At 39.6% G+C, this 24853-nt stretch overlaps 1 protein-coding gene across 4 annotated transcripts; it reads right to left on the reverse strand.

The window, feature by feature from the left end:
• Window positions 1-261: 261 nt before the first annotated feature.
• On the reverse strand, window positions 262-24853 carry BPNT1 (3'(2'), 5'-bisphosphate nucleotidase 1). Of its 4 annotated transcripts, XM_042257089.2 has the most exons (11): window positions 24713-24853; window positions 22127-22254; window positions 18731-18858; window positions 15075-15179; window positions 14265-14372; window positions 12815-12863; window positions 9974-10065; window positions 8921-8965; window positions 5477-5674; window positions 2666-2771; window positions 262-903 (listed from the first exon to the last, which is right to left on the reverse strand). In XM_042257089.2, the coding sequence occupies exons 3-11, from the start codon at window positions 18848-18850 to the stop codon at window positions 755-757; spliced, it is 972 nt and encodes a 323-aa protein (XP_042113023.1). In that variant the 5' UTR covers window positions 18851-18858; window positions 22127-22254; window positions 24713-24853; the 3' UTR covers window positions 262-754. The 4 variants fall into 4 exon arrangements, with proteins under 4 accessions (XP_042113023.1, XP_012042446.1, XP_060252309.1 ...); XM_012187056.4 differs by lacking the exon at window positions 22127-22254; XM_060396326.1 differs by lacking the exon at window positions 8921-8965.

Consider the following 24853-nt stretch of genomic DNA (forward strand, 5'->3'; position numbering starts at 1 on the left):
ACCAATTGCTTAGTCCAATAACAGAAAAATTATTTAAAAGCATGGGGCAGAGACTTAAAATATAAAAATGTAGGCAGAATGTTCAAATAATTTTGATAGCATGTATTATAATCTCCCTTTGGAAGGATTAGGGTCAATTACCCAACTTTCCAGAGTTAGGTTGCATTATGATACTGTAAGATTAAAGTAATGCCCACAGTAGAAAATATATCATTTTCAAATAACTTGAGACAAAAAAAGCTGGTGAATAAGAGAAAGAGCTAAAAGTAAATAATTTATTATAAAGAAACATTTCTCCAAAATCTGTTTCTTCAACATATACAATGACATTTTAATGTATTCAGGATGGGAGTAGGGAAACTTTTTACATTACACTGAAAGACAAGAATGAGATTCAGGTTAACAACTGGTTTTATGCCCTAGAGAAATCTGGTTTACAAAATAGGAATGTTGATTCAACAATGGATCAGGACAGCAAATTGGAAATAAACTTTTCTTTCACTGCACCAAATAAAAGGAAGAAAAGAAATGTGACACAGAGTGACTTTGCAAATTTTCCAGATGTCAAAATTGGTCTGGGTGATTGATTTATCAAGACATTTAAAAATTCTACTTCCTCCTCCTAAGTAATCAAATGTAAACTGGTGATCAACAATGAAGTAAAAGTAGAGCTCAAATTCCACTCAATTAGTTTTAAAATGTATTATTTTTGAGAACCAAGTCCTTCTCCTGGCTGAGTTGACGAGATTTCCCTTCAAGGAACAAGTGCATTTTTAACAGACTGGGGAACTCGACTTGCATAATAGTCATAATTCCTCAGTGTGGCCAGGACTCCGGCCGAGTTCATGTGCTTCACCTCCTTGTTATACTGAAGGGCATTTCCATGGATATCGGTTAACTTGCCTGTGGAAAAACATCAATACAATGTCAATGACTGATCAGATCATCTAAGCGTTTCTTGCTTCCCTATGTAATAATATACAATGAATGTTGGATAAAATAAGGAAGATGAGGAGGGACCGCAAAGGTTAAGTGTTAATTTCTGTTGCAGTTTAAGACTAACTAAAGGCTGTCATTATTTTCTCCTCCTTGATTAAAATAATTTAGTTTTTTTTTTGTTTTTTTGCCTTACTGTGCAGCATGTGGGATCTTATTTCCCCAACCAGGGATTGAACCCATACCCCTGCACTGGAAGCGCAAGATTTTAACCACAGGACCATCAGGGATGTCCAGTGGGAGTAGGGAAACTTTTTACTTTCCTCTGAAAGACAAGAATGAAATTCAGGTAACAACTGGTTCTGTACCCTACAGAAATCTGGTTTACAAAACAGGAATTTTTCAATTTATATTTCTTGGTATCAATTAACTTCTCTTTTTCTAGAGTGATTATTTTCCTATTGATTCTATTCCATCACCCACAGTTCCTTTCTAAAGTATTTCCTTCATTTTACCATTTATCAGTAACACTTCATTTGGTAAGAGTTGAAGTATGTTCATAAAATATAACTGTCATATTACAGTTTCATTTAATATTTTTGTTTGTTTTCTGCATTTTCTCCCGCCAGCCCCTCTCCCCCTTTAAAGTGTATTTTTAGCTGCACTGGGTCTTTGCTGCAGCTCACGGGCTTCTACAGTTGTCAGGCATGGGCTCAGTAACTGCAATGGGCAGGCTCAGGTGCAGGATGTGTGATCTGAGTTTTCCAACCAGGGACTGAACTTGCATTCCCTGTATTGGCAGTGCAGAGCCACTGGACCACCGGAGAAGCCCTAATGAAAATGAGAACGGATTGTGATGCATTTAACTTCCCTGTCATGTAATGTGCTAACAAGGCACTGATGCAATAATGTACCAGGAGAAATGAGAGTGATCACAGGAGTTCCCTGGCAATCCAGTGGTTAGGACCCTGTGCTTTCACTGCTGTGAAAGTGAGAGTTGCTCATTTGTGTCCAACTCTTTGCGACTCCATGGACTATACAGTCCATGGAATTCTCCAGGCCAGAATCCTGGAGTCAGTAGCCTTTCCTTTCTCTAGTAGATCTTCCTGACCCAGGGATCGAACCCAGATCTCCCTCATTGCAGGTGGATTCTTTACCAGCTGAGCCACAAGGGAAGCCTGTGGCCGGATTCAGTTCCTGGCTGGGGAACTAACATCCCATGAGCCACACGTTGTGGTACCCCCTGCCACAATACAGATGTGATCTGATGTCTATCTGAATGTGAAAAATCATCTTGCTATGTATATATTTGTAGTATTTTTGGAGTCAGAAAAAAAATTCCAAGTCTATGATCTTCAGCACTAGCCCTGAGACATTTATCAATACTGGCGTAGAAGAAACTAACTGAGGTGAGGATAATCACAATAAATATTCTGCTTTTCAAGAGAAAAAACCCCTAAAAGCATTAAAGCCATACATTAATAAGGATTTCATTAAGTTAACTACGTGCAGATCAAGGTCCAAAGGAGAAACTAACTAAAGAATGAGTTTACTGGAAATCTATTTTCTTACCTATAAAATGCAGGGGTTAGACCGTATAATCTCTAACTTTCCTTCTATTATTTACATTTTAAGAGTCTAGGTAAAATAATACTACTGAAATATTATGTCCCAGCATAATATGAAAACTGTATAAAACCTGTAATTCCCCCAAATAAAATGGACTAACCTCCGACAGCATGTAAAATGACTTCTGGAGCACAGGTGTCCCACTTCTTGCATCCAGGACTTGCAAATACATAAGCAGAGGCTTTGCCTTCAATCAGCTGAATTATCTGTAAGGTTAAGAGAGTAATAACCCCTTGACTATGAAATGACTGAGGTACCAATAAAGAGAAACTGCTAGTTTTTTTTTTTTTTTTTCTCAAGCATTTCGATTCCTCAATCAGGCTCAACTTAGGTTAAAGCCTTCAGCAGGTATAAATGACACGCGTATTATGAAGAAACATACAGAGTACATGCGTAATTATACAGTGATCTGAGTGGGGGGGAAGTAGTCAAATAAGCTATAAGGAGGCTATCTGAAGCCTCTTCATATTCCAAGTTAGGAAAATAAAGTTTTCCCTTTTTTATGTTGTTTTTCTTTTTATTGTGAAAACTGTATATATTTTGTTGTAGAAAAAGTAAAGTTTTTTAGTCTTGTAAAAATTTGACCATTACTATGTAAAGAAGACAGAAATATCAGCCAGCACAGTAGTGTATAGGTTGTGATAAGTTCTAATAGATGTGTGATGCTGACTAATCCAACAAGCAGTTTCATAAGTCTTTGTTTAGGAATCATGCGTGTGTGTATGCTCAGTCAAGTCTGACTCTTTTTCACTCCATGGACTGCAGCCCACTGGGCTCCTCTGAACATGAAATTTTCCAGGCAAGAATACTGGAGTGGGTTGCCATTTCTTTTTCCAGGGGATCTTCCCAACCCAAGAATCAGACCTGCACTTCCTGCATCTCCTGAAGTGCAGGTGGATTATTTACCACTGAGCCTCCTGGGAAGCCACGTTTTAGAATCATACTTGTTACTATTTCTGCTACCAAAGTGTGAATTTTGCATGTTACTAATACCTGTAATATTCATATAAAAATAAGGTTGCCAATAGAAACTGTGTGACTCTAGACATAAACTTGCCACTTGGCTTATTTTTTGGTTACACTGTGAAATAATTAGTACTATAAAATTCAGACTGCAAATACTGAGATGAAAAGACCAGCCCAGGAGAATGAGGAGAAAGAATGTCAGTGAACACAAGGTAACCTGCTATTCTTTTTAGGATTACTATATTCAAGAACACCTTCAAACCATTAAACCTTGCTGTAGACTTCTGAGTAAGAGCTTTCTCTTTCTTTGAGGAAATCTGCGTCAAGTCTTTATTATGTGCCAAGAACTGTGCCAGGAATACTTTCTGAGAGAAGAGGGGCTAGCTGTAACTTTTGTTAGATTTTCAAAGAAGTCCTTGACGCAAAAAAGTTAAGAACTGCCCAACAAAGTCTTTTCATAGAAGAAAAAGAGGTGGGAGGTTGTGCAGGATAGGGACTTTGTTCCAATGGGGAGTGGTACCCCTTGGGAATAAAAGAGGTAATGGGTTTTGTAGTTACAAAAGTAGGAGTAAAGAGAAATCATATTTCAGGGAATACCAAGAATATATATATATTTTTTTTTCAAGAATATATTTTTACTTTGAGATGTTTAAAAAATTTTTTTTTCAAAATACTGTTACTTCCAATTTTCACCCTCTTATAAGCAAATGCTTTTGAAAAATCTAGAAATAGCTGATTATTGCTTCCAAAGGGTGTGTGTGCTTAGTTGCTTACAAAGTCGCTCATGTCGTGACCAACTCTTTGCGACCCTGTGGACTGTAGTCTGCCAGGCTCCTCGGTCCCTGGGGATTCTCCAGGCAAGAATACTGGAGGGGGTTGCCATGCCATCCTCCAGGGGATCTTTCCAACCCAGGGACTGAACCCAGGTCTCCCGCACTGCAGGCAGATTCTTTACCATCTGAGCCACCAGGGAAGCCCACTTCCAAAGGATAAGGGAGGAGAAATGAATTCCATTCAGTTCAATAAATATTTATCATCTGTTGCCCCTGACACACAAGTGGGAAAAACACATGCTTAGGGGCATTTGGCTGTCAGGATATAGAGGAATTTACATCCCATTCTCAACTGCTGTGAGGTGGAATCACCCAGGGATGTGGTGCAGGGGAGTGCCATGATAGGCTGTGTGTTCTCATCACTCTAGCAGCACTGTGAGGACATGGCCTTGAATGGGGAACCACTTTGGAAGCTGCTGTAAAGTCTGGATGCAGGACAATTGATAGGTTTCAACTAGGGCACTGGCAGTTGAGATGGACGAGACTTTAGAGGAGAATTAAAAAGATCTGGAAGTAGGATCAGATTGATAGGATGTGAGGAAGGAAGGAGGATGACTTTCAGGTGTCTGGCTAGAAGAGGTAGGAAAATGGCGATGCCATTAAGCAGATAGGAAGTAGCGAGTGGAACACATCTGGTAGAGAGAGGATGCGCTCCAGCTGGGGATGCTGAATTTGAGACGCCTGAAGGATGTCATCATGATGATAACCAAGGGGCAATCAGATGAGAGGAGATCAGGGATGGAGATCAAACTGTGTTTCATTTCACCATGTTCTCAGGATGTGGGCCTAAATGAATGAAGGGGGGAGGCATCCAGGGAGGGGCAGGCAGGCCCATCCTCAGAGTCTGTAGAAGATCCAGGAAGTAATCCAAGAGGGTCCTTGAGAAAATAAGGACTGGCAACAGGCAGGGGGCTTTATGCAAATGACTTATATTATCACTGAACTCTCTTAGGTTAAAAAAAAAAATCAAATGTTACTGAAATGTGTCTTTAATGGCAAATAACGATCCTTCTTCTCTTCTCCCAAACTGATTTCACATTTTGTAAAAGCTCAGTTATTTCTTTCAGTGATTCAGTTGCATTTCAGAGGAGATGATGGACAGATCTGCATACCTTATTTCCTGCTCCCCCCACTCTCAGCACATCATCAGGGTTCATAGCTGTGATGCAGTCTGTAACCAACTGGCTGTTATGAGACCGGGTAGTTGTGATGATGTGTTTGCCGGCGGGCACTTCTTTCAGCTGAAACCCGAAGGCACCTAAACCCAAAACTCCCCAGATAGTTCTCCCCAGCACAGCATCTGGTCCTGCCTGTGTAAACAGATGAAACAACAGCAAAGCTTGTCATCACGTAGAGAAAAAGGTTCATTATAAATACAGCATTTAGTTATATCAGCAGCATGATTTTAAAAAAAAATGGTAATGTTATAAAGTACAAAACAGTATCATCGACAAAGAAATTTTCCTGAGAGGATCAACTGATTATTCTCATTGTTGTTTTGGTTAATAATTGGGAGTTCCCTCGTGGCTTAGTGGCTAGGATCTGGGTTTCATTGCAATGGTCCAGTTTCTATACCTGGTTGTGGAACTGAGATCTTGCAAGACATGCACCACAGCCAAAATGATAATAATAATGATAATTGGACTTCAAAAGTATGGAAAGAAACTTCTGGTTATTGCCTGGAGTCTTCAGGAAAGGCAATATCACATACTGATTCCTGGTCCTCTTAGGATAATCCAACGGCCTCATTATTGTATTTGCAAAGAGCTGTTTTGCAAAAGGTACATAAATTCCCAGGAAATGAAATACCATGTATTGATTACTTTTGATTGTCCAAGGAACAACAGGGATCACATTACTACGGGAACAGGAAATGGTAATAACATATTTGGCTGCTATAGAGACAAAGGGACTCAAGAAGCTAATGCTGAAAAGTGGCCATGGATAATGGGGTCAGGGTTAAAAAATCTCACTGACAATTATGGTGGTAAAATGACAATGACAATGCAATCCCAGAATCTGTATTTTCCTTTGCAGAGCTCAAAGAATTTTCAACCACATTATTATAACGATAGGCTTTGCACAGAAAAACATAACCTGTATTTCAAGGAAACTAAACCTGATGCCTAAAATGGTTAACACAAAGTCATCGAAATATCGCTATAGCAATAGAGTAGATATACAGACATGTATTTTTACTGAACACTAAACATGTACCAGGCATGTTTAGTACTAAGAGCTTTACATGTATTATCTCATTTAATCCTCAGAACAGTCCCATGTAATAGGTATTATCATCCTTATTTTACAGATGAGGAGCATGAATTTCGGAATCTTTCAGTAACCTGACCAAGGACTCTATAGTATATAGTACAGTGAAGTTGCTCAGTCATGTCCGACTCTTTGCGACCCCATGGACTGCAGCCTACCAGGCTCCTCTGTCCATGGAATTTTCCAGGCGAGGATACTGGAGTGGGTTGCCGTTTCCTTCTCCAAGGACTCTAGGGAGATCATAATCAAACTGAGGCTCGTCTGTGTTCAAAGCCAGTATCTGTCATCACTGAACTAGACTATCTACCTCTGTGCACTTGCCAAAATGTTTTCACACATATCATCTTGTTTACCCTAGAGCAGTATTCTGGGTGCTGTTACAGTGAAAGATGGTTGTGTTGCAGGGTTGGATTCCCTGGGAAGCAGGCTCTGAGTTAAGAAGGGTGTTTGTGAAGGAGTGCCCTTGGGACCCACACTGTGCAAAGGAGGGGAGGTGGTGTGAGTGGGCAGAGGGAGAAACTGAGCTATGATGCAGACCCGACCACAGCTTCAGCCGACCCCAGGGGGAGCTCTGGAGCCCGAATGGCTCCTCAGGGTTGTACCAAACTGGGGAGAACATATTGCAAACTGGGATGAAATGCCAGGCCTTTACACCTGTCCAATCATCAGTCACCTGGAAAGGGACTGACTGCCTGGGGGAGGGGCATGTCACTGGCAAGGTGGTTCTTTACAGGCGAGGAGGAGGCTGGCCTCCAAAGTGCTGAGAGCACTCTGCAAATGGGGAAACAGAGGAACCAAAGAACAGGCACTGGGGCTCAGTGCATGCTCGCCTGCTTCTCCTGTTTGCTCTCGTGTCTACACCGTAGGAGAGGCTGGACTTTTCAGCGTACTGATGGGCTCTGGTGCTCATTACACTTCAGCTCAATTGCCAAGACCAACTTCATACTCTTAAGAAACCTATTCATGGGGACCTCCCCGGCGGTCCAGTGGTCAAGATCCATGCTTCCAATGTAGGGGGCGTGGGTTAGATCCCTGGTTGGGGAACTAAGATCCCACGTGTTGTGTGGCCAAAAAATTAAAAATATTAAAAAAATTAGTAAATAAAAACATTTTTTAAAAACCCCTACTTATTAATTCAGCTCTCCAATCATTCTGAAAAACAAAAGAAAGCATACTTAATAGGGGACATGAGTATTCTGGGCCATAGAAAGCTCACATGCCCTGTGTAAATGAACATGAAGGCAAAGAGGATGAGACCATGGACTCTTGGCGTCCTGGCAAGGTAAATGCAAACCCCACGAGGCAGCCGGCTAGCCTCCCTCTGAGCTCCTGATCTCTCAGCCTCTCTCACTGTCTCTCTCATTCAGAGTGCCCAGAGTCTGGGTGTAATAAAGGCTAACACTTTCATCTTACTGATGAGATAAGTAAGATTCATAATGGTTAAGGAGCTAGCTCTGATGTTCAGACAGACTGGGTTTCTTTGCACTATGCCATGCTCTTTTTTTTTTTTTTAATTTAATCCTGTTCAGAATTCTTCTTTTAAAAGTTTTTATCAGAGGATAGCTGCTTTACAATCTTGTGTTAGTTTCTGCTATACAGCAAAGTGAATCAGCTCTACATACACATATATGCCCTCTCTTTTGGATTTCCTTCCCATTTAGGTCATCACAGAGCACCGAGTAGAGTACCCTGTGCTGTACAGTAGGTTCTGCCATGCTCTTTCAATTTGAGTACTTCCCAGCTTCAGTATCTGTTAGAAGCAATAATACAGTCTGAATTGTGAGAAGTCCTTTATGTGACTAAGAGAGTGGTATAGCGTGTGGACTGTGGTTTAGATTCCAGATCTGCTAGTGACCAACCAGGGCAAGTTATTTGTCTCAGTGTCTTCATCTTTTGAATGGGGATGAAGGTGTCCTTAAAGAATGATGGTGTGTATCAGAACGAGATAATGCATGTAGATCCTTGAGTCTGGCAGTACACAGGAAGCTCTTGATAAATGATGAAGATTTTAAGTTGAACATTCAGCCTTGAAAACTACCAACAAAGCTGTGTGACTTTTCTCCTTGTTGCAACAAATTTTAAGGCATAAGCAAGAGAGAAGGACGAGACAAAGAGAAAGAGAGTATACAGAAGGAAAGGCGGTAAAGGGACAGTAACAAAGGAAAGAAGCAGAACAGGGGAAAATGAGCTGGGAAATGGCATAGACACTGGCTGCCTGGGGTATCACAAACTGCCTACTTCTTTCTACCTACCAGTGGAGCCAAAAGCCTAGCTATTTTTCTCACCTTTGCGTCATTCCTGGATTCCCTTAACTTCTGATTTTCATCGTTCTGTGGAAAGTGAATACAAGTATTCTAACTTCAGAAAGAAATGATGGAAATTTTTAGTAATTCCAAAGCACTTAAACCTTTTTTTTGAAAAAAGGTGCCATGCATTGCAATATTATCTATGAATTAAATGCCTCTCTTTTAAGTAACAGTATTAGCTTACCTTAAAGTTTACATGACACTCTTAAGAAACACATGATTGTAACTAAAAAAGTTATAATCATATACATGGTAGGAAAAACCCAAAGTTATCTGAGAAGTAGAAATCCTGCTCTTAACTCAATTTAGAGATTCAGAAGTAATAGTCCCCACTCTGGTTACTTTTTTCTCTAAAGATCTACTAAATCTTTTTTCTCTGAAGATTTACTAATGTAAATCTCTTATTTCAACAATTTCCTTTAACATTTTGTGTGATCTAATGGTAATATTCCTGATTTGGAAGTACATTAGCCTCTTGTTCTACAGAAGACAATTTCTTGAGAGTACAGTAGAAAGTCAAAGCAGATTAGAGAGACAAAATAAGAGGAAACAGTGCAAGAGCACATCTATTTAACGCTGACCATAATTTAGGCATTATGTGCAATTACCTGCAAAACAACACAGCTAGCCTCTTTTCTTGGTTGAAATGGTTCATTTCTTCAACGTGCTTCAAGCACCACCTGTAAATCAGGTGCCTTAATGACCAAGCTAATCAAGAACCATAGCAGTAATTCCCAAAATTTTGCTTATGATTTGAATCATAAGGCATATGTAAAAAGAAAAAACATATACAACACATACAGTGTGTCTGTGTATAGTCCCATAAATACATACACATTCCTGGTATCATCACCCCCCAGAGGTCTGACTCAGTACATCTGGGGTGTGACCTGGGAATCCTTACTTTGAAAAGTTCCCCCTGACTGCAGGTGCAACCAAGCTAGCAACCACTAGATTCGATAGCATTAAGAATCTTAGAACACCATAATTATTTATCTGAAAAAATATTTTGGTATCATTTAAGAGTAATACCTGGTAGTTGTAATATGGCTGGTTAATAACTCCTGCTATGGCTTTTCCTTCATAAGCAATTCCAATAAGAACTGTTACATTGTCAAGAAGACCTAAAAAGAAGAAAATTCATATCAATTACATAACTCACGTCATGACTCAGCAGCAGCACATCAATGGCTCCCGAGTTATTTTTGCAATAAAGGTAAGGATTTTACGGTGATTCAACCAGAGATCAAACTGCCAACATCTGCTGGGTCATGGAAAAAGCAAGGAGTTCCCGAAAAACATCTATTTCTGCTTTATTGACTATGCCAAAGCCTTTGACTGTCTGGATCAGAATAAACTGTGGAAAATTCTGAAAGAGATGGGAATACAGATCACCTGACCTGCCTCTTGAGAAATCTGTATGCAGGTCAGGAAGCAACAGTTAGAACTGGACATGGAACAACAGACTGGTTCCAAATAGGAAAAGGAGTACGTCAAGGCTGTATATTGTCACCCTGCTTATTTAACTTCTATGCAGAGTACATCATGAGAAACTCTGGACTGGAAGAAGCACAAGCTGGAATTAAGATTGCCGGGAGAAATATCAATAACCTCAGATATGCAGATGACACCACCCTTATGGCAGAAAGTGAAGAGGAACTAAAAGCCTCTTGATGAAAGTGAAAGTGGAGAGTGAAAAAGTTGGCTTAAAGCTCAACATTCGGAAAACTAAGATCATAGCATCTGGTCCCATCACTTCATGGCAAATAGATGGGGAAACAGTGGAAACAGTGTCAGACTTTATTTTGGGGGGCTCCAAAATCACTGCAGATGGTGAGTGCAGCCATGAAATTAAAAGACGCTTACTCCTTGGAAGGAAAGTTATGACCAATCTAGACAGCATATTCAAAAGCAGAGATATTACTTTGCTGACTAAGGTCCGTCTAGTCAAGGCTATGGTTTTCCAGTGGTCATGTATGGATGTGAGAGTTGGACTGTGAAGAAAGCTGAGCGCCAAAGAATTAATGCTTTTGAACTGTGGTGTTGGAGAAGACACATGAGAGTCCCTTGGACTGCAAGGAGATTCAACCAGTCTATTCTAAAGGAGATCAGTCCTGGGTATTCTTTGGAAGGATTGATGCTAAACCTGAAACTCCAATACTTCGGCAACCTCATGCGAACAGCTGACTCATTGGAAGAGACTCTGATGCTGGGAGGGATTGAGGGCAGGAAGAGAAGGAGACAGCGGAGGATGAGATGGCTGGATGGCATCACCGACTCAATGGACATGAGTTTGGGTGATCTCCTGGAGCTGGTGATGGACAGGGAGACCTGGCGTGCGGCAATTCATTGGGTAGCAAAGAGTCGGACATGACTGAGCAACTGAACTGAACTGAAGTGACTGATCCTTGATTACAGAGAAGGCAATGGCAACCCACTCCAGTACTCTTGCCTGGAGAATCCCAGAGACGGTGGAACCCGGTGGGCTGCTGTCAATGGGGTCGCACAGAGTCGGACACGACTGAAGCGACAGCAGCAGCAGCATCCTTGATTAAACCTACTTCTGCCAAAATACACAAATTATAAGAGAGTGCTGACCAGGGATAGGAGTAGGAACTATGGCCACTTAATTGAATTGATTGATACACACGGTCTCATTAGTAATAACCTGTAAACCAATTAAGTACATCAGCCATAACTCCACTTCCTCTGTGTCCCTCTCTATCACCATCTGACTCACTTCTGCCTACTAGATCACTCTTGATTGAGGATTCCCATCTAGATTTGTATTTCAAGTCTCTAAATTAAGATGTCTCACAGTGGGGACGATGAACTAACAAGCAGCATCAGAATGAAAGTGAAACAAAGTGCTAGTCACTCAGTTGTGTCCAACTCTGTGACCCCATGGACTGTTTCCCTCCAGGCTCTTCTGTCCATGGGGTTCTCCAGGCAAGAATACTGGAGTGGGTTGCCATTCCCTTCTCCAGGGGATCTTCCTGACTCAGGGATCAAACCCAGGTCTCCCACATTGCAGCCAGATTCTCTACCATCTGAGCCACCAGGGAAGATGGCATTAGAATGAACTGGCTCCGTTTTTTCAACACAGATTCTTAGGCTCCTCTGCAGAGCTAGTTAATCAACCTTTCTGGATGTGGGGGCTGAGATGTGAACCAGTTGTTTAGCTGCTCTTATACTCACTGAAACTGTCTAGAGCTCTCCTATTTCTCAATGGATTATAGAGACGTTTTCTGGACAAATACACATACACACTATGGAATTCACTTGTAGATGTGTCTCGTCCAAGGACAGAGAAAGTTTTTTCTAGGGATTATGAGACATTTTCTTTTTTTAAGCCATGAAGCTGAGAACCAATACAAGAAAACCTACGCTAATCTTCCTTTCAAAAATAAGAGTCTAAGCTTATGCTGCGCTCCTAAAATCTACCACTCTGGCTCCGAGCCTGGTCCATTTCCCTTCAATGCTGCCAACTTTAATTCGCTGCTTTCTAAGTCCGCTCATCTTAGATCACTTCAGGAGGGAGAAATATCGCACTATGTTTCAAAACCCATCTTTAGAGGTGATGCTGTGAAGTGAGCCAGCAGTTCTCAGAGGACGGGAGGGAGGCACAGGCACCACGGGATGCTGGCAGAGCAAGGCAGTGCAGCAACGCTCTTGTTTTTCTACCTAATAAAGTTGGGGGTTCAGTACAGTCTCTTCGGTTACACTGGCTCAATGTCAGTTATCCTTGTGTATGGGACCTCTGGGTGGGACTGGTGGAGTACTGGGGGGATTGGTATTTGAACTGGCCGTCATATACTAGTCCTATTGCTGCCAAATACAGATATAAACGACAAATACAAAAGAGATACTAACCTTCGGTATATTCCTTGGTACCATCCAGAGGATCAACCCAGACCACAAGCTGAAAAAGAGGACGTGTCCAAATTAAGCATATAAAATTTTAAAAAGTGGAAATAGCCTGATTGTCCAGTGGTTAAGACTCCTCACTTCCAATGCCATGGGTCTAGGTTTGATTGCTGATTGGGGAACTAAGATCCTGCTAGCCTCACAGGACAGTCAAAAAAAAACCCCCAGAAATTAAAAAAAAAAAAAAAAAAAAGGATTTAAATAGATAAACTAAAAACTATCTTTTTCATTTCCGAAATTACGGGAGACTTAAGCCAATGTCATCAGTTTTGTAATAATGAAAGAAAAATAGTAAAAAAGTATTTTGTAATCAAAGATACACAACACTATAAATCAACTGTACTTCAACAAAACTTTTTACAATATATAAATGCTGAACTGGTAAAAATTTACTGTCACCTAAACAACTACAACACATTGCCATGAACATCCTGAGCTCCAGATTGTGATGCAAGGAAACCTTTAAAGTGGCACCAAAAATGTGTTGTGCGGATACTACTCATTTTAATATATAAATGCTGATTTAGAAAAAATAATGACAGTTTGACTCTCTTAAGGACACAGTGTATATATGGCCAAGAAAAATGAATCATTTATAAGACTGAAATAGAATAGATAAAAAATCGTCTCTTCTTAGGACTTCTAATGATTCAGGATACACAGTCATGAACCACTAGAATTACAACACTTGATGTGAATTTATGAGGGCATATTTCTGATGGAAGACATCATGTCTTTTCTTTCTATACTCCATATTACAGAACAAAGCACCTTATTCATAGTATGTGCTCAGCGAATGTGTGTTACATAAACTAAAACGCCAACATTAAAGAAGTATGATAGCTATCTGAAGTCACAGATTTAAGTAACTATAAAAAGCAAGAGGGGTAATTTTTACGGCCTTCCAAAAATATAAGGCAGTGATCCATTTTATCACTTTCCAATTACCCATGAAAAGTTTTACTATCAAATCTACTAAATAACATATTAGATTTTCTCCCTAAAAGTATTATCATTATCATCATTATTATTATTGGCCATACCATGCAGCTTGTGGTATCTTAGTTCCCTGACTAGGGATTGAACCTGGGCCCCAGCAATGAAAGCACAGAGCCCCTATCCACTGGATCACCAGGGAATTCCCCCAAATGTATTTTTAGTAACAGTTTTAGAGTGAAGAGGAAATCAATAGAATAAGAAAATGAACTTAAAATTAATAGGTGAGATATCCCATATGGTCGCCAGACACTTCTATGTTGGCTCTAAAAGATTTCAGGTTCCTGGTTGCCCTGTTTTTAATAACTACCGACTTTTTATTATAATGGCAGATTTTATTTCCTTTACTACAACAAAAACAGAAGATTAATAGAGAGGTAAGTAATAGTATGGGTCATACATCTTCCTCCTTGATAGCACTGTACTGTGATGGGCACGGCTGCTTCAGTATCTCCTCCCACTGACCATCTTCAATCAGCTCTTGATCCACGTCTTCAGGGGGCAGATCCTAAAGCAGGGAATACTGGTGATGACTGAAGCTATTTCCTGTTTACAGAATACCCTCTGTCTCAGTAACAAGTAACACAGCATCATAGGTTTCGCTAGTTCTGTTTACCATTTCTATTTGGAGCTTTTAAAGCTAATGGATAAAAACTGCAGAAACAAATCACATATGGCTCATCAAAGTTGATTACAGAGGGTCCTAACTTCATTATCCTGAACAAGGATTAAAAACAAAAGAATGTTCAAGTATTATACACTTATCTACACAAGTGGCTCTGATATCAGCTATGTCTTACTCTCAAATATATGAGATGTCAGTTCCTTCACCTTCACAGTGTTAGTCTTTGAATAAATAGGCAAGTAAGTGTTAATTGAAAAAAAAAAAACACCAAAAAAACAGGAACAAAACTCATTTTATTTCAAAGTTGGATAATTCTGCTCATCTTATACTTTGTATGCTGAATGTCACAAGCATAACCACATTGTCTATGGTCAAGAACTGAGACATCTGGTCTAGAAATAGACCAAAATATTAAAAGCAGACATTTTCCTGAAAGTCCAAGGAACATCACAGTTATGTTTATGTTAAAACACAAACATATAATGCTTGCAATCATAAAAGTAGTGTATAAAAAGTGACAATTACAAATCCATATGGTGAACAGGGATTAAAAAAAAAAACCATGGTACCCCTGACAAGTCTCACCTCTTCCCCTATAATTGTTAGTTTGGGGAACTTCCGTGCCAGTGAAGAACATATGCTCACTTGAACTAATCGGTCAGCCTTGGTCTGCAGGTCTGTTGCACAGGTCTGCAACAAAGAAAGTACATTTTAGCAGAACTAATAAAGTTGTTCTTTGATGTCTCATGTGACTATCTATATCCATTTAAATTACAGTCTGTTTTAAGACTGATGGAGCTTAACATCATATGAGTCAGCTAGTTTCTTGGCTTGGTTTTCCTCATGGGACCTCTAGTGGCTAAAGTTTGGAAACGAACTTTTAAATTATTTAGAACATTTTCTGCCCCAGCTCACAAATTTCTTTTATCAGATCTCTACATTCATCTTTGGCTCAAGCAGGTTGACAGGAAATTTATACATTTTTCAAGGCAGTTAACAGTATTCTGATATGGATTCTTCTATAAATTTCACTCACTAATCCTAATTCTAATAATTCAAGAGGTCCTCAGAATGATTATTTATTTCAAAATTCTTATTTTAAAACTATAAAAAATATGAAAGTGAACAGCAGTAATATTTACTACCTAACTCACCTATGGCATTCAACTCAATCCACATGTCGTAAAATCACACTTGTGAAACACAGTGACCGCTTTGTCATCTTGTTTTCAACCAGTTAGGATATGTCGCAATTTATACATGCCTGTTTAGGTGGATTTACAGATTGAGAGTTGGACTGTGAAGAAAGCTGAGCGCCGAAGAATTGATGCTTTTGAACTGTGGTGTTGGAGAAGACTCTTGAGAGTCCCTTGGACTGCAAGGAGATCCGACCAGTCCATTCTGAAGGAGATCAGCCCTGGATTTCTTTGGAAGGAATGATGCTAAAGCTGAAACTCCAGTACTTTGGCCACCTCATGTGAAGAGTTGACTCATTGGAAAAGACCCTGACGCTGGGAGGGATTGGGGGCAGGAGGAGAAGGGGACGACAGAGGATGAGATGGCTGGATGGCATCACGGACTCGATGGACGTGAGTCTGAGTGAACTCCGGGAGTTGGTGATGGACAGGGAGGCCTGGCGTGCTGCGATTCATGGGGTCACAAAGAGTTGGACACGACTGAGCGACTAAACTGAACTGAACAGATTATCTTCAACAGGAAGAACTTTGGTAATACTTTGTAATGAGATAAGGAATGATTGTGAAAATCAAATTTTTTTCTGCAACACTGAAGTTTGCTGCTTATCTCAATGCAAAGAACAATTGTGCTAGAATGCAGTGCTGCAAAGGCAGAGAACTTTGTTCTATTTCCTAAAGTACTGTGCCTGGCACATAGTAGGTGCTCTGAAAATAACTGTGGAATGAAACTACTATAAAGGTTTGTTGAAATTGAAGATTACTCACGTAGCAGTCAAGTTTAAGGACCACTGCTTCAGAGGGAAAGAAGCAATGACAGTCATTCAACTCTATGAGGAAAGCTATCCCAAATACTCACTAGGAAAGACATTTTCTGCTCTTTCTACTGACACAGTGCCAGACCTCACCATTCTGGATATTTTGTGTGACAAATCTGATTTTGTCCTGTCTCTTTTAAAATGAGGTGTAAACAAGTGGATATAAAGTACCAAGAGTATCTGACCAGTAGAGAGGACAGTGAAGTTATTATTGTTTTTCTTTCCTTTCTTTTTTAAAAAAATATGTATTTATTTATTCAGCTGTGCCAGGTCTTAGCCGCAGCATGCAGGATCTTTGATCTTTGTTGCAGCATGTAAATCCTTCTAGCTATGGCAAGCTAACCTTCAGCTGCAGCGTATGGGATCTAGTTCCTCAACCAAGGATCAAACCTGTGTCCCCTGCATTGGAAGTGCAGAGTCCTGGCTGCTGTGTCACCAAGGAAGTCCCTATTATCTCTTTTTCTAACTTGAACACTGTATTTCTATTACTCTTTAGCTATACACTACAAAGTGGCCCATCTAATATAATCACAACAGAAAATCAATTTAAACAAAGTGATGCTAAGGGGAAAATATGCAAAGATATGATCCAAAATATTGGCAGTGGTGGCCTGATAGATGATTTTGTACTTTTTAATAATTTTTTCCACTTCCTATGTTTCATAATAGAGAAAATGATAAGAAAGAAAAGATAGCAAGATCAGTAGCCTTCTAAAGTAGCTGTTTTACACTGTTAATCTGTCACTGAGCATGTATGTGATCAACTAAAACCTCTTTTTCAAACAAATTTGAATCAGACTCACTCCTAAGTACTTGAACACAGAATATGGGATTCTATAATTATTCCTATTGTAATATATTGTTGAATTTGGCCCATCTTTCTCAGAGTTGGCAACTATTTCGAATACTTATTCTGTGATTCAATACATTAACTAGCCCTCCCAGCTTCATTTTTATTGACAAATTTGATCAGCATCCTTTTTTTCAGCCTCCTCTTCAACAACACTTTGGGAAATATGCATTCAATAAAGTTTTTATACTGTATTTAAGTTAATGGCTAAAGAGAGCAGAATCCTCTGATCTGTCACCAATGACCCTTTTCCAGGGTGAAACTGAATAACGAAAAAAACTTGGGGGGTAACACTGACAATGTTCAGAGTTTATGAGTACATCAACCAAGGTTCAGGATAAGGGATGGAAGATGTCATTTATATATTATATAAAATGAGTACTTTCTGAAAATGGAAAATGAGGTACTATAATATTTTTTTAAAAGGTTGGTTCAAAATCAATTTTGACTTCAAGATCAAAATACCCTATATATCTCTTTCCTATACTATTAAGGCCATGAATCTATCAAAAAAAGAAATGAGATTTATTTTACTTGTTCTTGTGATTTTTAGTCTTAATTTTTAAAAGAAGTTATGCTAAAAATCTTATAATTAGTTCACAGGAACTTATTTCTAAGTTGTTTTTTTTTTTCACTTGTATATAAGGTCCTTATTTTTTTATATAAGTAGCCTTAAGTAGATGCTTGACTTATCATAAAGTAGTGTTTTAACTACATCTCTATTTCAAACCATTAAAATGTTTATGATATCCTAAAATTTTCCCACTTTTGTAAAACTACAATACAATCTTTCTTAAAGATTATGATGAGAAGTCAAATTTGTAATGTGAAATAACAAATCCTGTGGTAGAAATTATGTTTTAAACTAGAACACATACAGGGTGAGACTTCTTTTAAGAATCAACTACCATTCTAAACTATCTTTCCGATAATTTACTCAAGTTTTTAGTTATCATACTGGAAAGAAAAACTTTGCTTTAGGTGTCTTCTCCATGAAGAAAAAAAAGAAAACATCAAAAGCTTTGAATATAAGGGATATTTATTTAAATACCAGACTTGACCAAATATGTCAAGTTCACTAAGGACAGCACGACTCTATCTGAAGTAGATTATTTCAGGATATGAAGCTTGGTCCCAGTGCTCTGGAGCTGGACAGTGGTCAGAAGATCCGGTCATACAAATGAAAGCTTTGGATGTAGGAAGTCTGGAGTCCTTTTCAGAGCAGAAGTGGAACCCATTTGAACTAAGGGTCTTGCAGTCTCCACAAGGAAGCCACTGACTATTTCAACTATTGAGTGTGTCTAGATTAGTACATCCTTTTACCTAAACCTCAAGGAACAATAATGGAGGTAGTATGAAATGAGATTAGACTTTCAGTACCTTCTCAATGATACCCAGGTCTCCTTCAGCGATAACACGCCTGACTATCGTTCCTGCCTTTTGAGCAATAGAATATGCCGAAGCCACCAACCGCATCAACACAGTGGGACTGGATGCCATGATGGGCCCTAAAGGGAAATCAAGAGAAATATTCTGTTACTTTCAAAACCAGCTGCTGGTTTCATTTACCTGAATTCAGTTCAACACATAGATATTGAGCTCTTCCTTGGGACTGCTTCAATTAACTGTGTGGATTCTCTAATAAACATCTACTGAAAGAGACTTGGGAAAAGGCTCCATTTCAGCATCAGCTCTCCCAATAAATTCAGCAGTATTCTTTTTCTCAGCAGGTGGGACACTTTGAGGCATAGAGGTAACTGGTTTAGGCCTATGAGCATGTGAAATGTTTGATGTATGATGTGTGTAATGTGCAAATCCTGTGCATTAAAAGGTGGTTCAGGGGCTAAAAATATACTATGTGCCCTAATGAGAGCTAATATTTTGTTGGGCTGCGGGTGAGATGCTATAACCTAATGTCTATAAAACAGGTAATGCCAAGAGAGGGATGAATAGCATAAGTGATGTGTGTATACGTGGGAAGTATGTGTGTATGTGTGTGTGTGTGTTTAGTCGTATCCATCTCTGCGACCCCCTGGACTGTTGCCCGTCAGGCTTCTCTGTTCATGAAATTTTCCATGCAAGAATACTGGGGTGGATTGCCATTTCCTACCAGGAATCTTCTCAACCCAGGAACAGAACTCAAGTCTCCTGCATCTCCTACAATGACAGGTGGATTCTTTACCACTGTGTCACCTGGGAAGCCCTTATGTGGGACGTATTAATAGTTTAAAAGGGGAGGGGTTGCATGTAATTACATTTAGTTTCTGAAACCCAATGAATATTCCTTTAGACATTAGATAAAATTTCATCCGCTAGTTATTTAACCAGGGGCTTCCCTGGTGACTAGAATGGTAAAGAATCTGCCTGCAGTGCAGGAGACTCAGGTTCAATCCCTGGGTAGGGAAAATCCCCTGGAGAAGGGAATGGCAATCCACTCCAGTATCCGTGCCTGGAAAATTCCATGGACAGAGGAACTTCAGGGGCTACAGTCCATGGGATCGAAAAGAGTCAGACACGACTGAGCAACTAACACTTCAGCAGCAGACAAATAGAACAGATAGCATGGTCACAGGAGTGAAGACCAATCATTCGGGAAAGTGAGGAGTGTCATGTAGCCCCTGGCCCAACAAAAAATATCGAAAAACAGTCTTTAGGATCAAGTATGGGACTTCCCTTGTAGCTCAGTTGGTAAAGAGTCTGCCTGCCTGCAATGCAGGAGATCAGGGTTCGATCCCTGGGTCGGGAAGATCCTCTGGAGAAGGAAATGGCAACTCATTCCAGTATTCTTGCCTGGAGAATCCCATGGACAGAGGAGCCTGGTGGGCTATGGTCCATGGGGTGACAAGAGTCGGACACAACTTAGCGACTACACCACCACCACCAGGATCAAACACATTCCTCTTTGAAAATACAGATTCAAATCTTGCAATCTCACTGACTTTTAAAAATTAAAGCATAGTTGACTGACAAAGTTGTATCAATTTCTGCTGTAGAGCGAAGTGATTCAGTTATACATATACATTCTTCTGTATATTCTTATTGGTGATTTTGATGCTGATGCTGAAATACACTACTCATGTCCCCTCTGAGGCTGAATCGCTTACTTCCCCATTTGCTGAAAGGGCCATCCACAGATGGCCTTTGGCTGCCACTTTTCTTTGGGAATTTATCTGAGAAGGGTCATTTCACCCAAAACAGGTCAACAGGCAGACAAAAAGGCCACTGCTCACTTCCACTGGGCTGCTGCCCCAATTCCAATGGGCCATCCTAGCTTCCAGATGCCCACTGGGTGAGCTGAGCCTTAGCTGGGGCTGCACCACGGCCCAGCTTCCCACCCCCACTGCCCGCTGGCTCATTCCTAGTTCCTTCACACTTCCCATGAGGAATCCTGAGAACACTCCCTTATGACCCTCTTGTGCTCAGTCCTTGTACTTTGTCTTGTATTTTGGGCCTAGGGGGAACCAATCTGGGACAAAAACTCTCTCACTTCTGACCAAATCAAGTCACCATGATTTCAATGCAATAAGGGAACACAACACAGAAAGAAAAGACATTATTAACCTTAATTCAGCAATAGCCATCATTTTCCCACCAATTTCTGACTGCATATTTAATCTGATGCACTTTTTAACCTCTTGACACCTTTTTTTCTATCATTCACATTCTGTTCACGGGGGTTATGAACATAATTGAGACAATAAACATGTGAAATAAACATGTGAAACCCCTCAGAAGGAAGACAACTGAAACTGATGTAATGAATATCATACTGGGACCAGTATTGAACTAAGATAAAAATAAAATGGGTTTCTATGTATGTGAACACGCAGAAATTGTCTGCAACTAAGATAAAAACAAAATGGGTTCTTTGTATCTGAATCCTGTTTATCTTATTACATTATAATCAGGTTAGATTCGTTTTCTTGGCATACTGAGCACTAATGTGGAAAACTCTTTACAATGATTACTATTAATACTTCAGCAATAACTCAGAACACAGGAGAAGGACTTAGCAAACACTTTGTTGACCTATCTCTACTCCCTTATATCCATGATCAGCCATGGAACTGATTTTTTTCTGTGCTGGAAAAAGTAGTCTTCAGGTAGCTGATCTCTACTCCCCAGGTGTCTTAACCACTGAGGATATTTTAACGTGCTCGTGAGCTCTTTCAGTCCCCATGTTTTATACAATGCCATCTGTGAAAGGCAGATCATTTTCTCACACTGCATAATGTTCTAACTTTTCACAGATATCATTTACCTTTGAACCAGTTCAGTAACCGTCCCAGCCTTGGCAAGCTTTATATATGACTAAAGCCACTTCCTTTTCTGCTTGCCAAGACCACAGTATTTTCTTTCTAAAGAACAGCTTTAGGCTTTGTCTTCTTACTACATTCTTCAGAAAGTGAATGTGTACCATACTTATGAATCACCCTTTAAAACAAACACCAGTTTTATAAGAATGCAAAAAATCAGGTTTGATGTAAAGCACAATGATTTATAAAGAGATCTTGCAAATCACTTTTAGTTAGCAAAGGAGAGAATATTTCTATTATTTCCTCTGAAGTACTTCTTTTGATCCATACTGAACTACTGATAAGATATTAGGCTATCCCCAAGCCCTAGTAATTTTCTTAAGTATTTTTAAAATAAATGAACAGAGTTTTGGCTCTTTGTGTAAAGAAAATATAGCTAGTCATATTATTGCAAAACCTGTAAAAGACCTTCCTATTATAGACAGGATAAGTCCCCTCCCACACCCAAAATGAGAATTACCTGTTGATGGCAAAGGTGAAGGCAAAGCAAGGCCAAAAAGCTCCTTCGGCAAGTTTGTCACTTCCTTACAGCAGTTCAGATTACATCCGCTGTACCTCCTTCTCTGTCAATTTTACACCTTCTGGGTCCTAAAACACTATCTTTTGTGAGCATGTCTCTCTGAAAGCTCACTCAAAAACAGTACAGGGATTAGAGACTCTGATACTGGGAAAGATTGAGAGCAGGAGGAGAAGGGGCCGACAGAGGATGAGATGGCTGGATGGCATCACGGACGCAACAGACGTGAGTCTGAACAAGCTCCAGGAGTTGGTGATGGATAGGGAAGCCTGGCATGCTGCGGTCCATGGGGTCACAAAGAGTCAGACATGACTGAGGGACTGAACCACACAACAGGGGTTAAAGACACAGGCACTGGAGACTACCTCCTGTGTTCAATTCCCCGCTCTGGCACACATTAGCTTTGTGACCTTGGGAAAGCCACTTAAAATTCTCTGTGCCTCAAGCGGTAATATGGAGCTAACAATAATATTGTAACATAGAGTCCTTATAAATGTTAAATCAGTCCTGGCACAAAGTAAACACTAAGTAATGCTGGCTAACCATTATTACGATGATTGTTCTCATTACTGACTATCCTGCAGGGACATTCAGTTCAGGGACATTAGGACAGCGTTAAGGGCAAAAAATCCCTATAGCTTCTGCGACGTTATTTTGACTGAGGATATAAAGTGATAACCAGTATGACCTTGAATCACACACAGTTCAGGGTCTTTTTCACAACATTCTGGGCTTAGAGCAGGAAAAAAAAACTGTATGACATTTAAGGCAGTCAACCTAACATCCTATCACTTAAGAAATCTTTATAATTGCTAACAGAGTTCGTTCAGAAGGACAGAAATAATAGAAATCAAATGATCCATTTCTTCCCAGAGCCTGGGAGTGGCTTCTTGAACTCAATATAATGTGGTGAACATATGGAGATTAGGAACTTAAAATACATGATGAATTCCCTATCAAAATACTAAGATTATTTCTCTTTTGGAACCTGACTGTAACAGAGCAAATTCTAAAAAAAAAAAAAAAAAAAGGCAAAGCAAAAAAAAAAAAACAATGGGCAGAGATACTCTCCTCACCAGTTATCAAAATAGGATATGATATAAAATTATAGTAATTAAAAGTGTAGTCCTGGACAGAATTTGAGACAAATTAATGACATCAAATTCCAGAGTTATATCCAAATCCACTAAAGGTTGTAACTTAAATCATGGAGGAAAGTTAATTGTGCAAAACACTGTTAATTGCTAATTTTCTAAAAAAAAAATGTTGGAATCTTTTTGCACTCTTTATAGCAATGTAAATTCCAGACCAAAGCATGATTTTAAGACTGAACAATGAAAACATAAAAGCATAAGAATAAAACATGACTGAAATGTTTTATAAATTTGGAAAATGACTTTTAAACATGACTAAAACCAAGAATCCATTATATAATAAATTGATATATCTGACTGCATAAAAATTAAAACATTTATATAATCAAAATACCGTAAGCAAATGGATGAGTGACAGAGAAAAAATTTTGTATTACGTACTAGACAAATGAGCTAATTTTTGTTAAAGGACTTACATATGTCAATATGCAAAAGATGAATAATCCAATAAAACTGGGTAAATGACACCAACAATAGGCAAGTCTTAGAAAAATAAAAGTAAAAGCCATTAAATCATGACATGTTCAAGTGTTAGTCACTCAGTCATGTTCAACTCTTTGTGACCCCATGGGCTGTAATCCCCCCAGTCTCCTCTATCCACAGGATTTCCAGGCAAGAATACTGGAGTGGGTTGCCATTTCTTTCTCCAGGGGATCTTCCCCACTCAGGGATCAAACCCAAGTCTCTTGCACTGCAGGCAGATTCTTTACCATCTGAGCCACCAGGGAACCCTCAACTTCACTAATTATGAAAGAAAGGCAACCTAAACCAATGAGAAATGATTGTTCATTTGTAAGACAGGCATAGGTAAGAAAATTCGGCCAATGTTGGCTCTAGAGTGAGGGAAAATCCTCCTGATCATTATTACCAAGGATATAAAGCGGCCAAACCTCTTTTTTGAAAATCTTATGAGCAGTAAAATATACACACCTCTTAAACTAACAACTACATTTTCAGGAGATCCAAACATATCAAGCAAGTGAACTAACCAGAAAAGACAGTAGGAAAAACGTCTGCTAATTTTACGAAATTTAATTTTAGGCGTAAGGCAGTCTCTACATTTGAGTGTATTAAACTCCATCCAGGTTTGCCTTGTTATTTCAACAATATAGAGCCATAAAAAGACGCAGGGGCATGAAAATAATAGCATGGATAAACAATCAAAATACTGACCCTCAAGAATCTCGGTCCAAAGTTGAAGTATCTGGAGAGGCACCCTGACTGACGTAATTTTTACTAGTATTATTACTATTTTTTACATAACCCCCTTGAAACTCTTCGTATCTGTGCAGAGGGATGGAGTTAATGGGACGAGTAAACTACTCAGATCTGCCTAAGGCCCTTGCGCTGACCCAAAGGGGAGAAAATTACTTACGGTGACAAGACTGGGACCAAGTCAGACGAAACACCCTTCAGGGGTAACCAGAAGAGCGATACCAGGCACCAGGTCCCGAGCAGCGTTCACCCTCCTGGGCTAGGTCAACAGCAGATGCGGAGCAACCCTACCCCGGCTACT

This window comes from Ovis aries, chromosome 12 (genome assembly GCF_016772045.2).
Source record: "Ovis aries strain OAR_USU_Benz2616 breed Rambouillet chromosome 12, ARS-UI_Ramb_v3.0, whole genome shotgun sequence".
NCBI classification, from domain to species: Eukaryota; Metazoa; Chordata; class Mammalia; order Artiodactyla; family Bovidae; genus Ovis; species Ovis aries.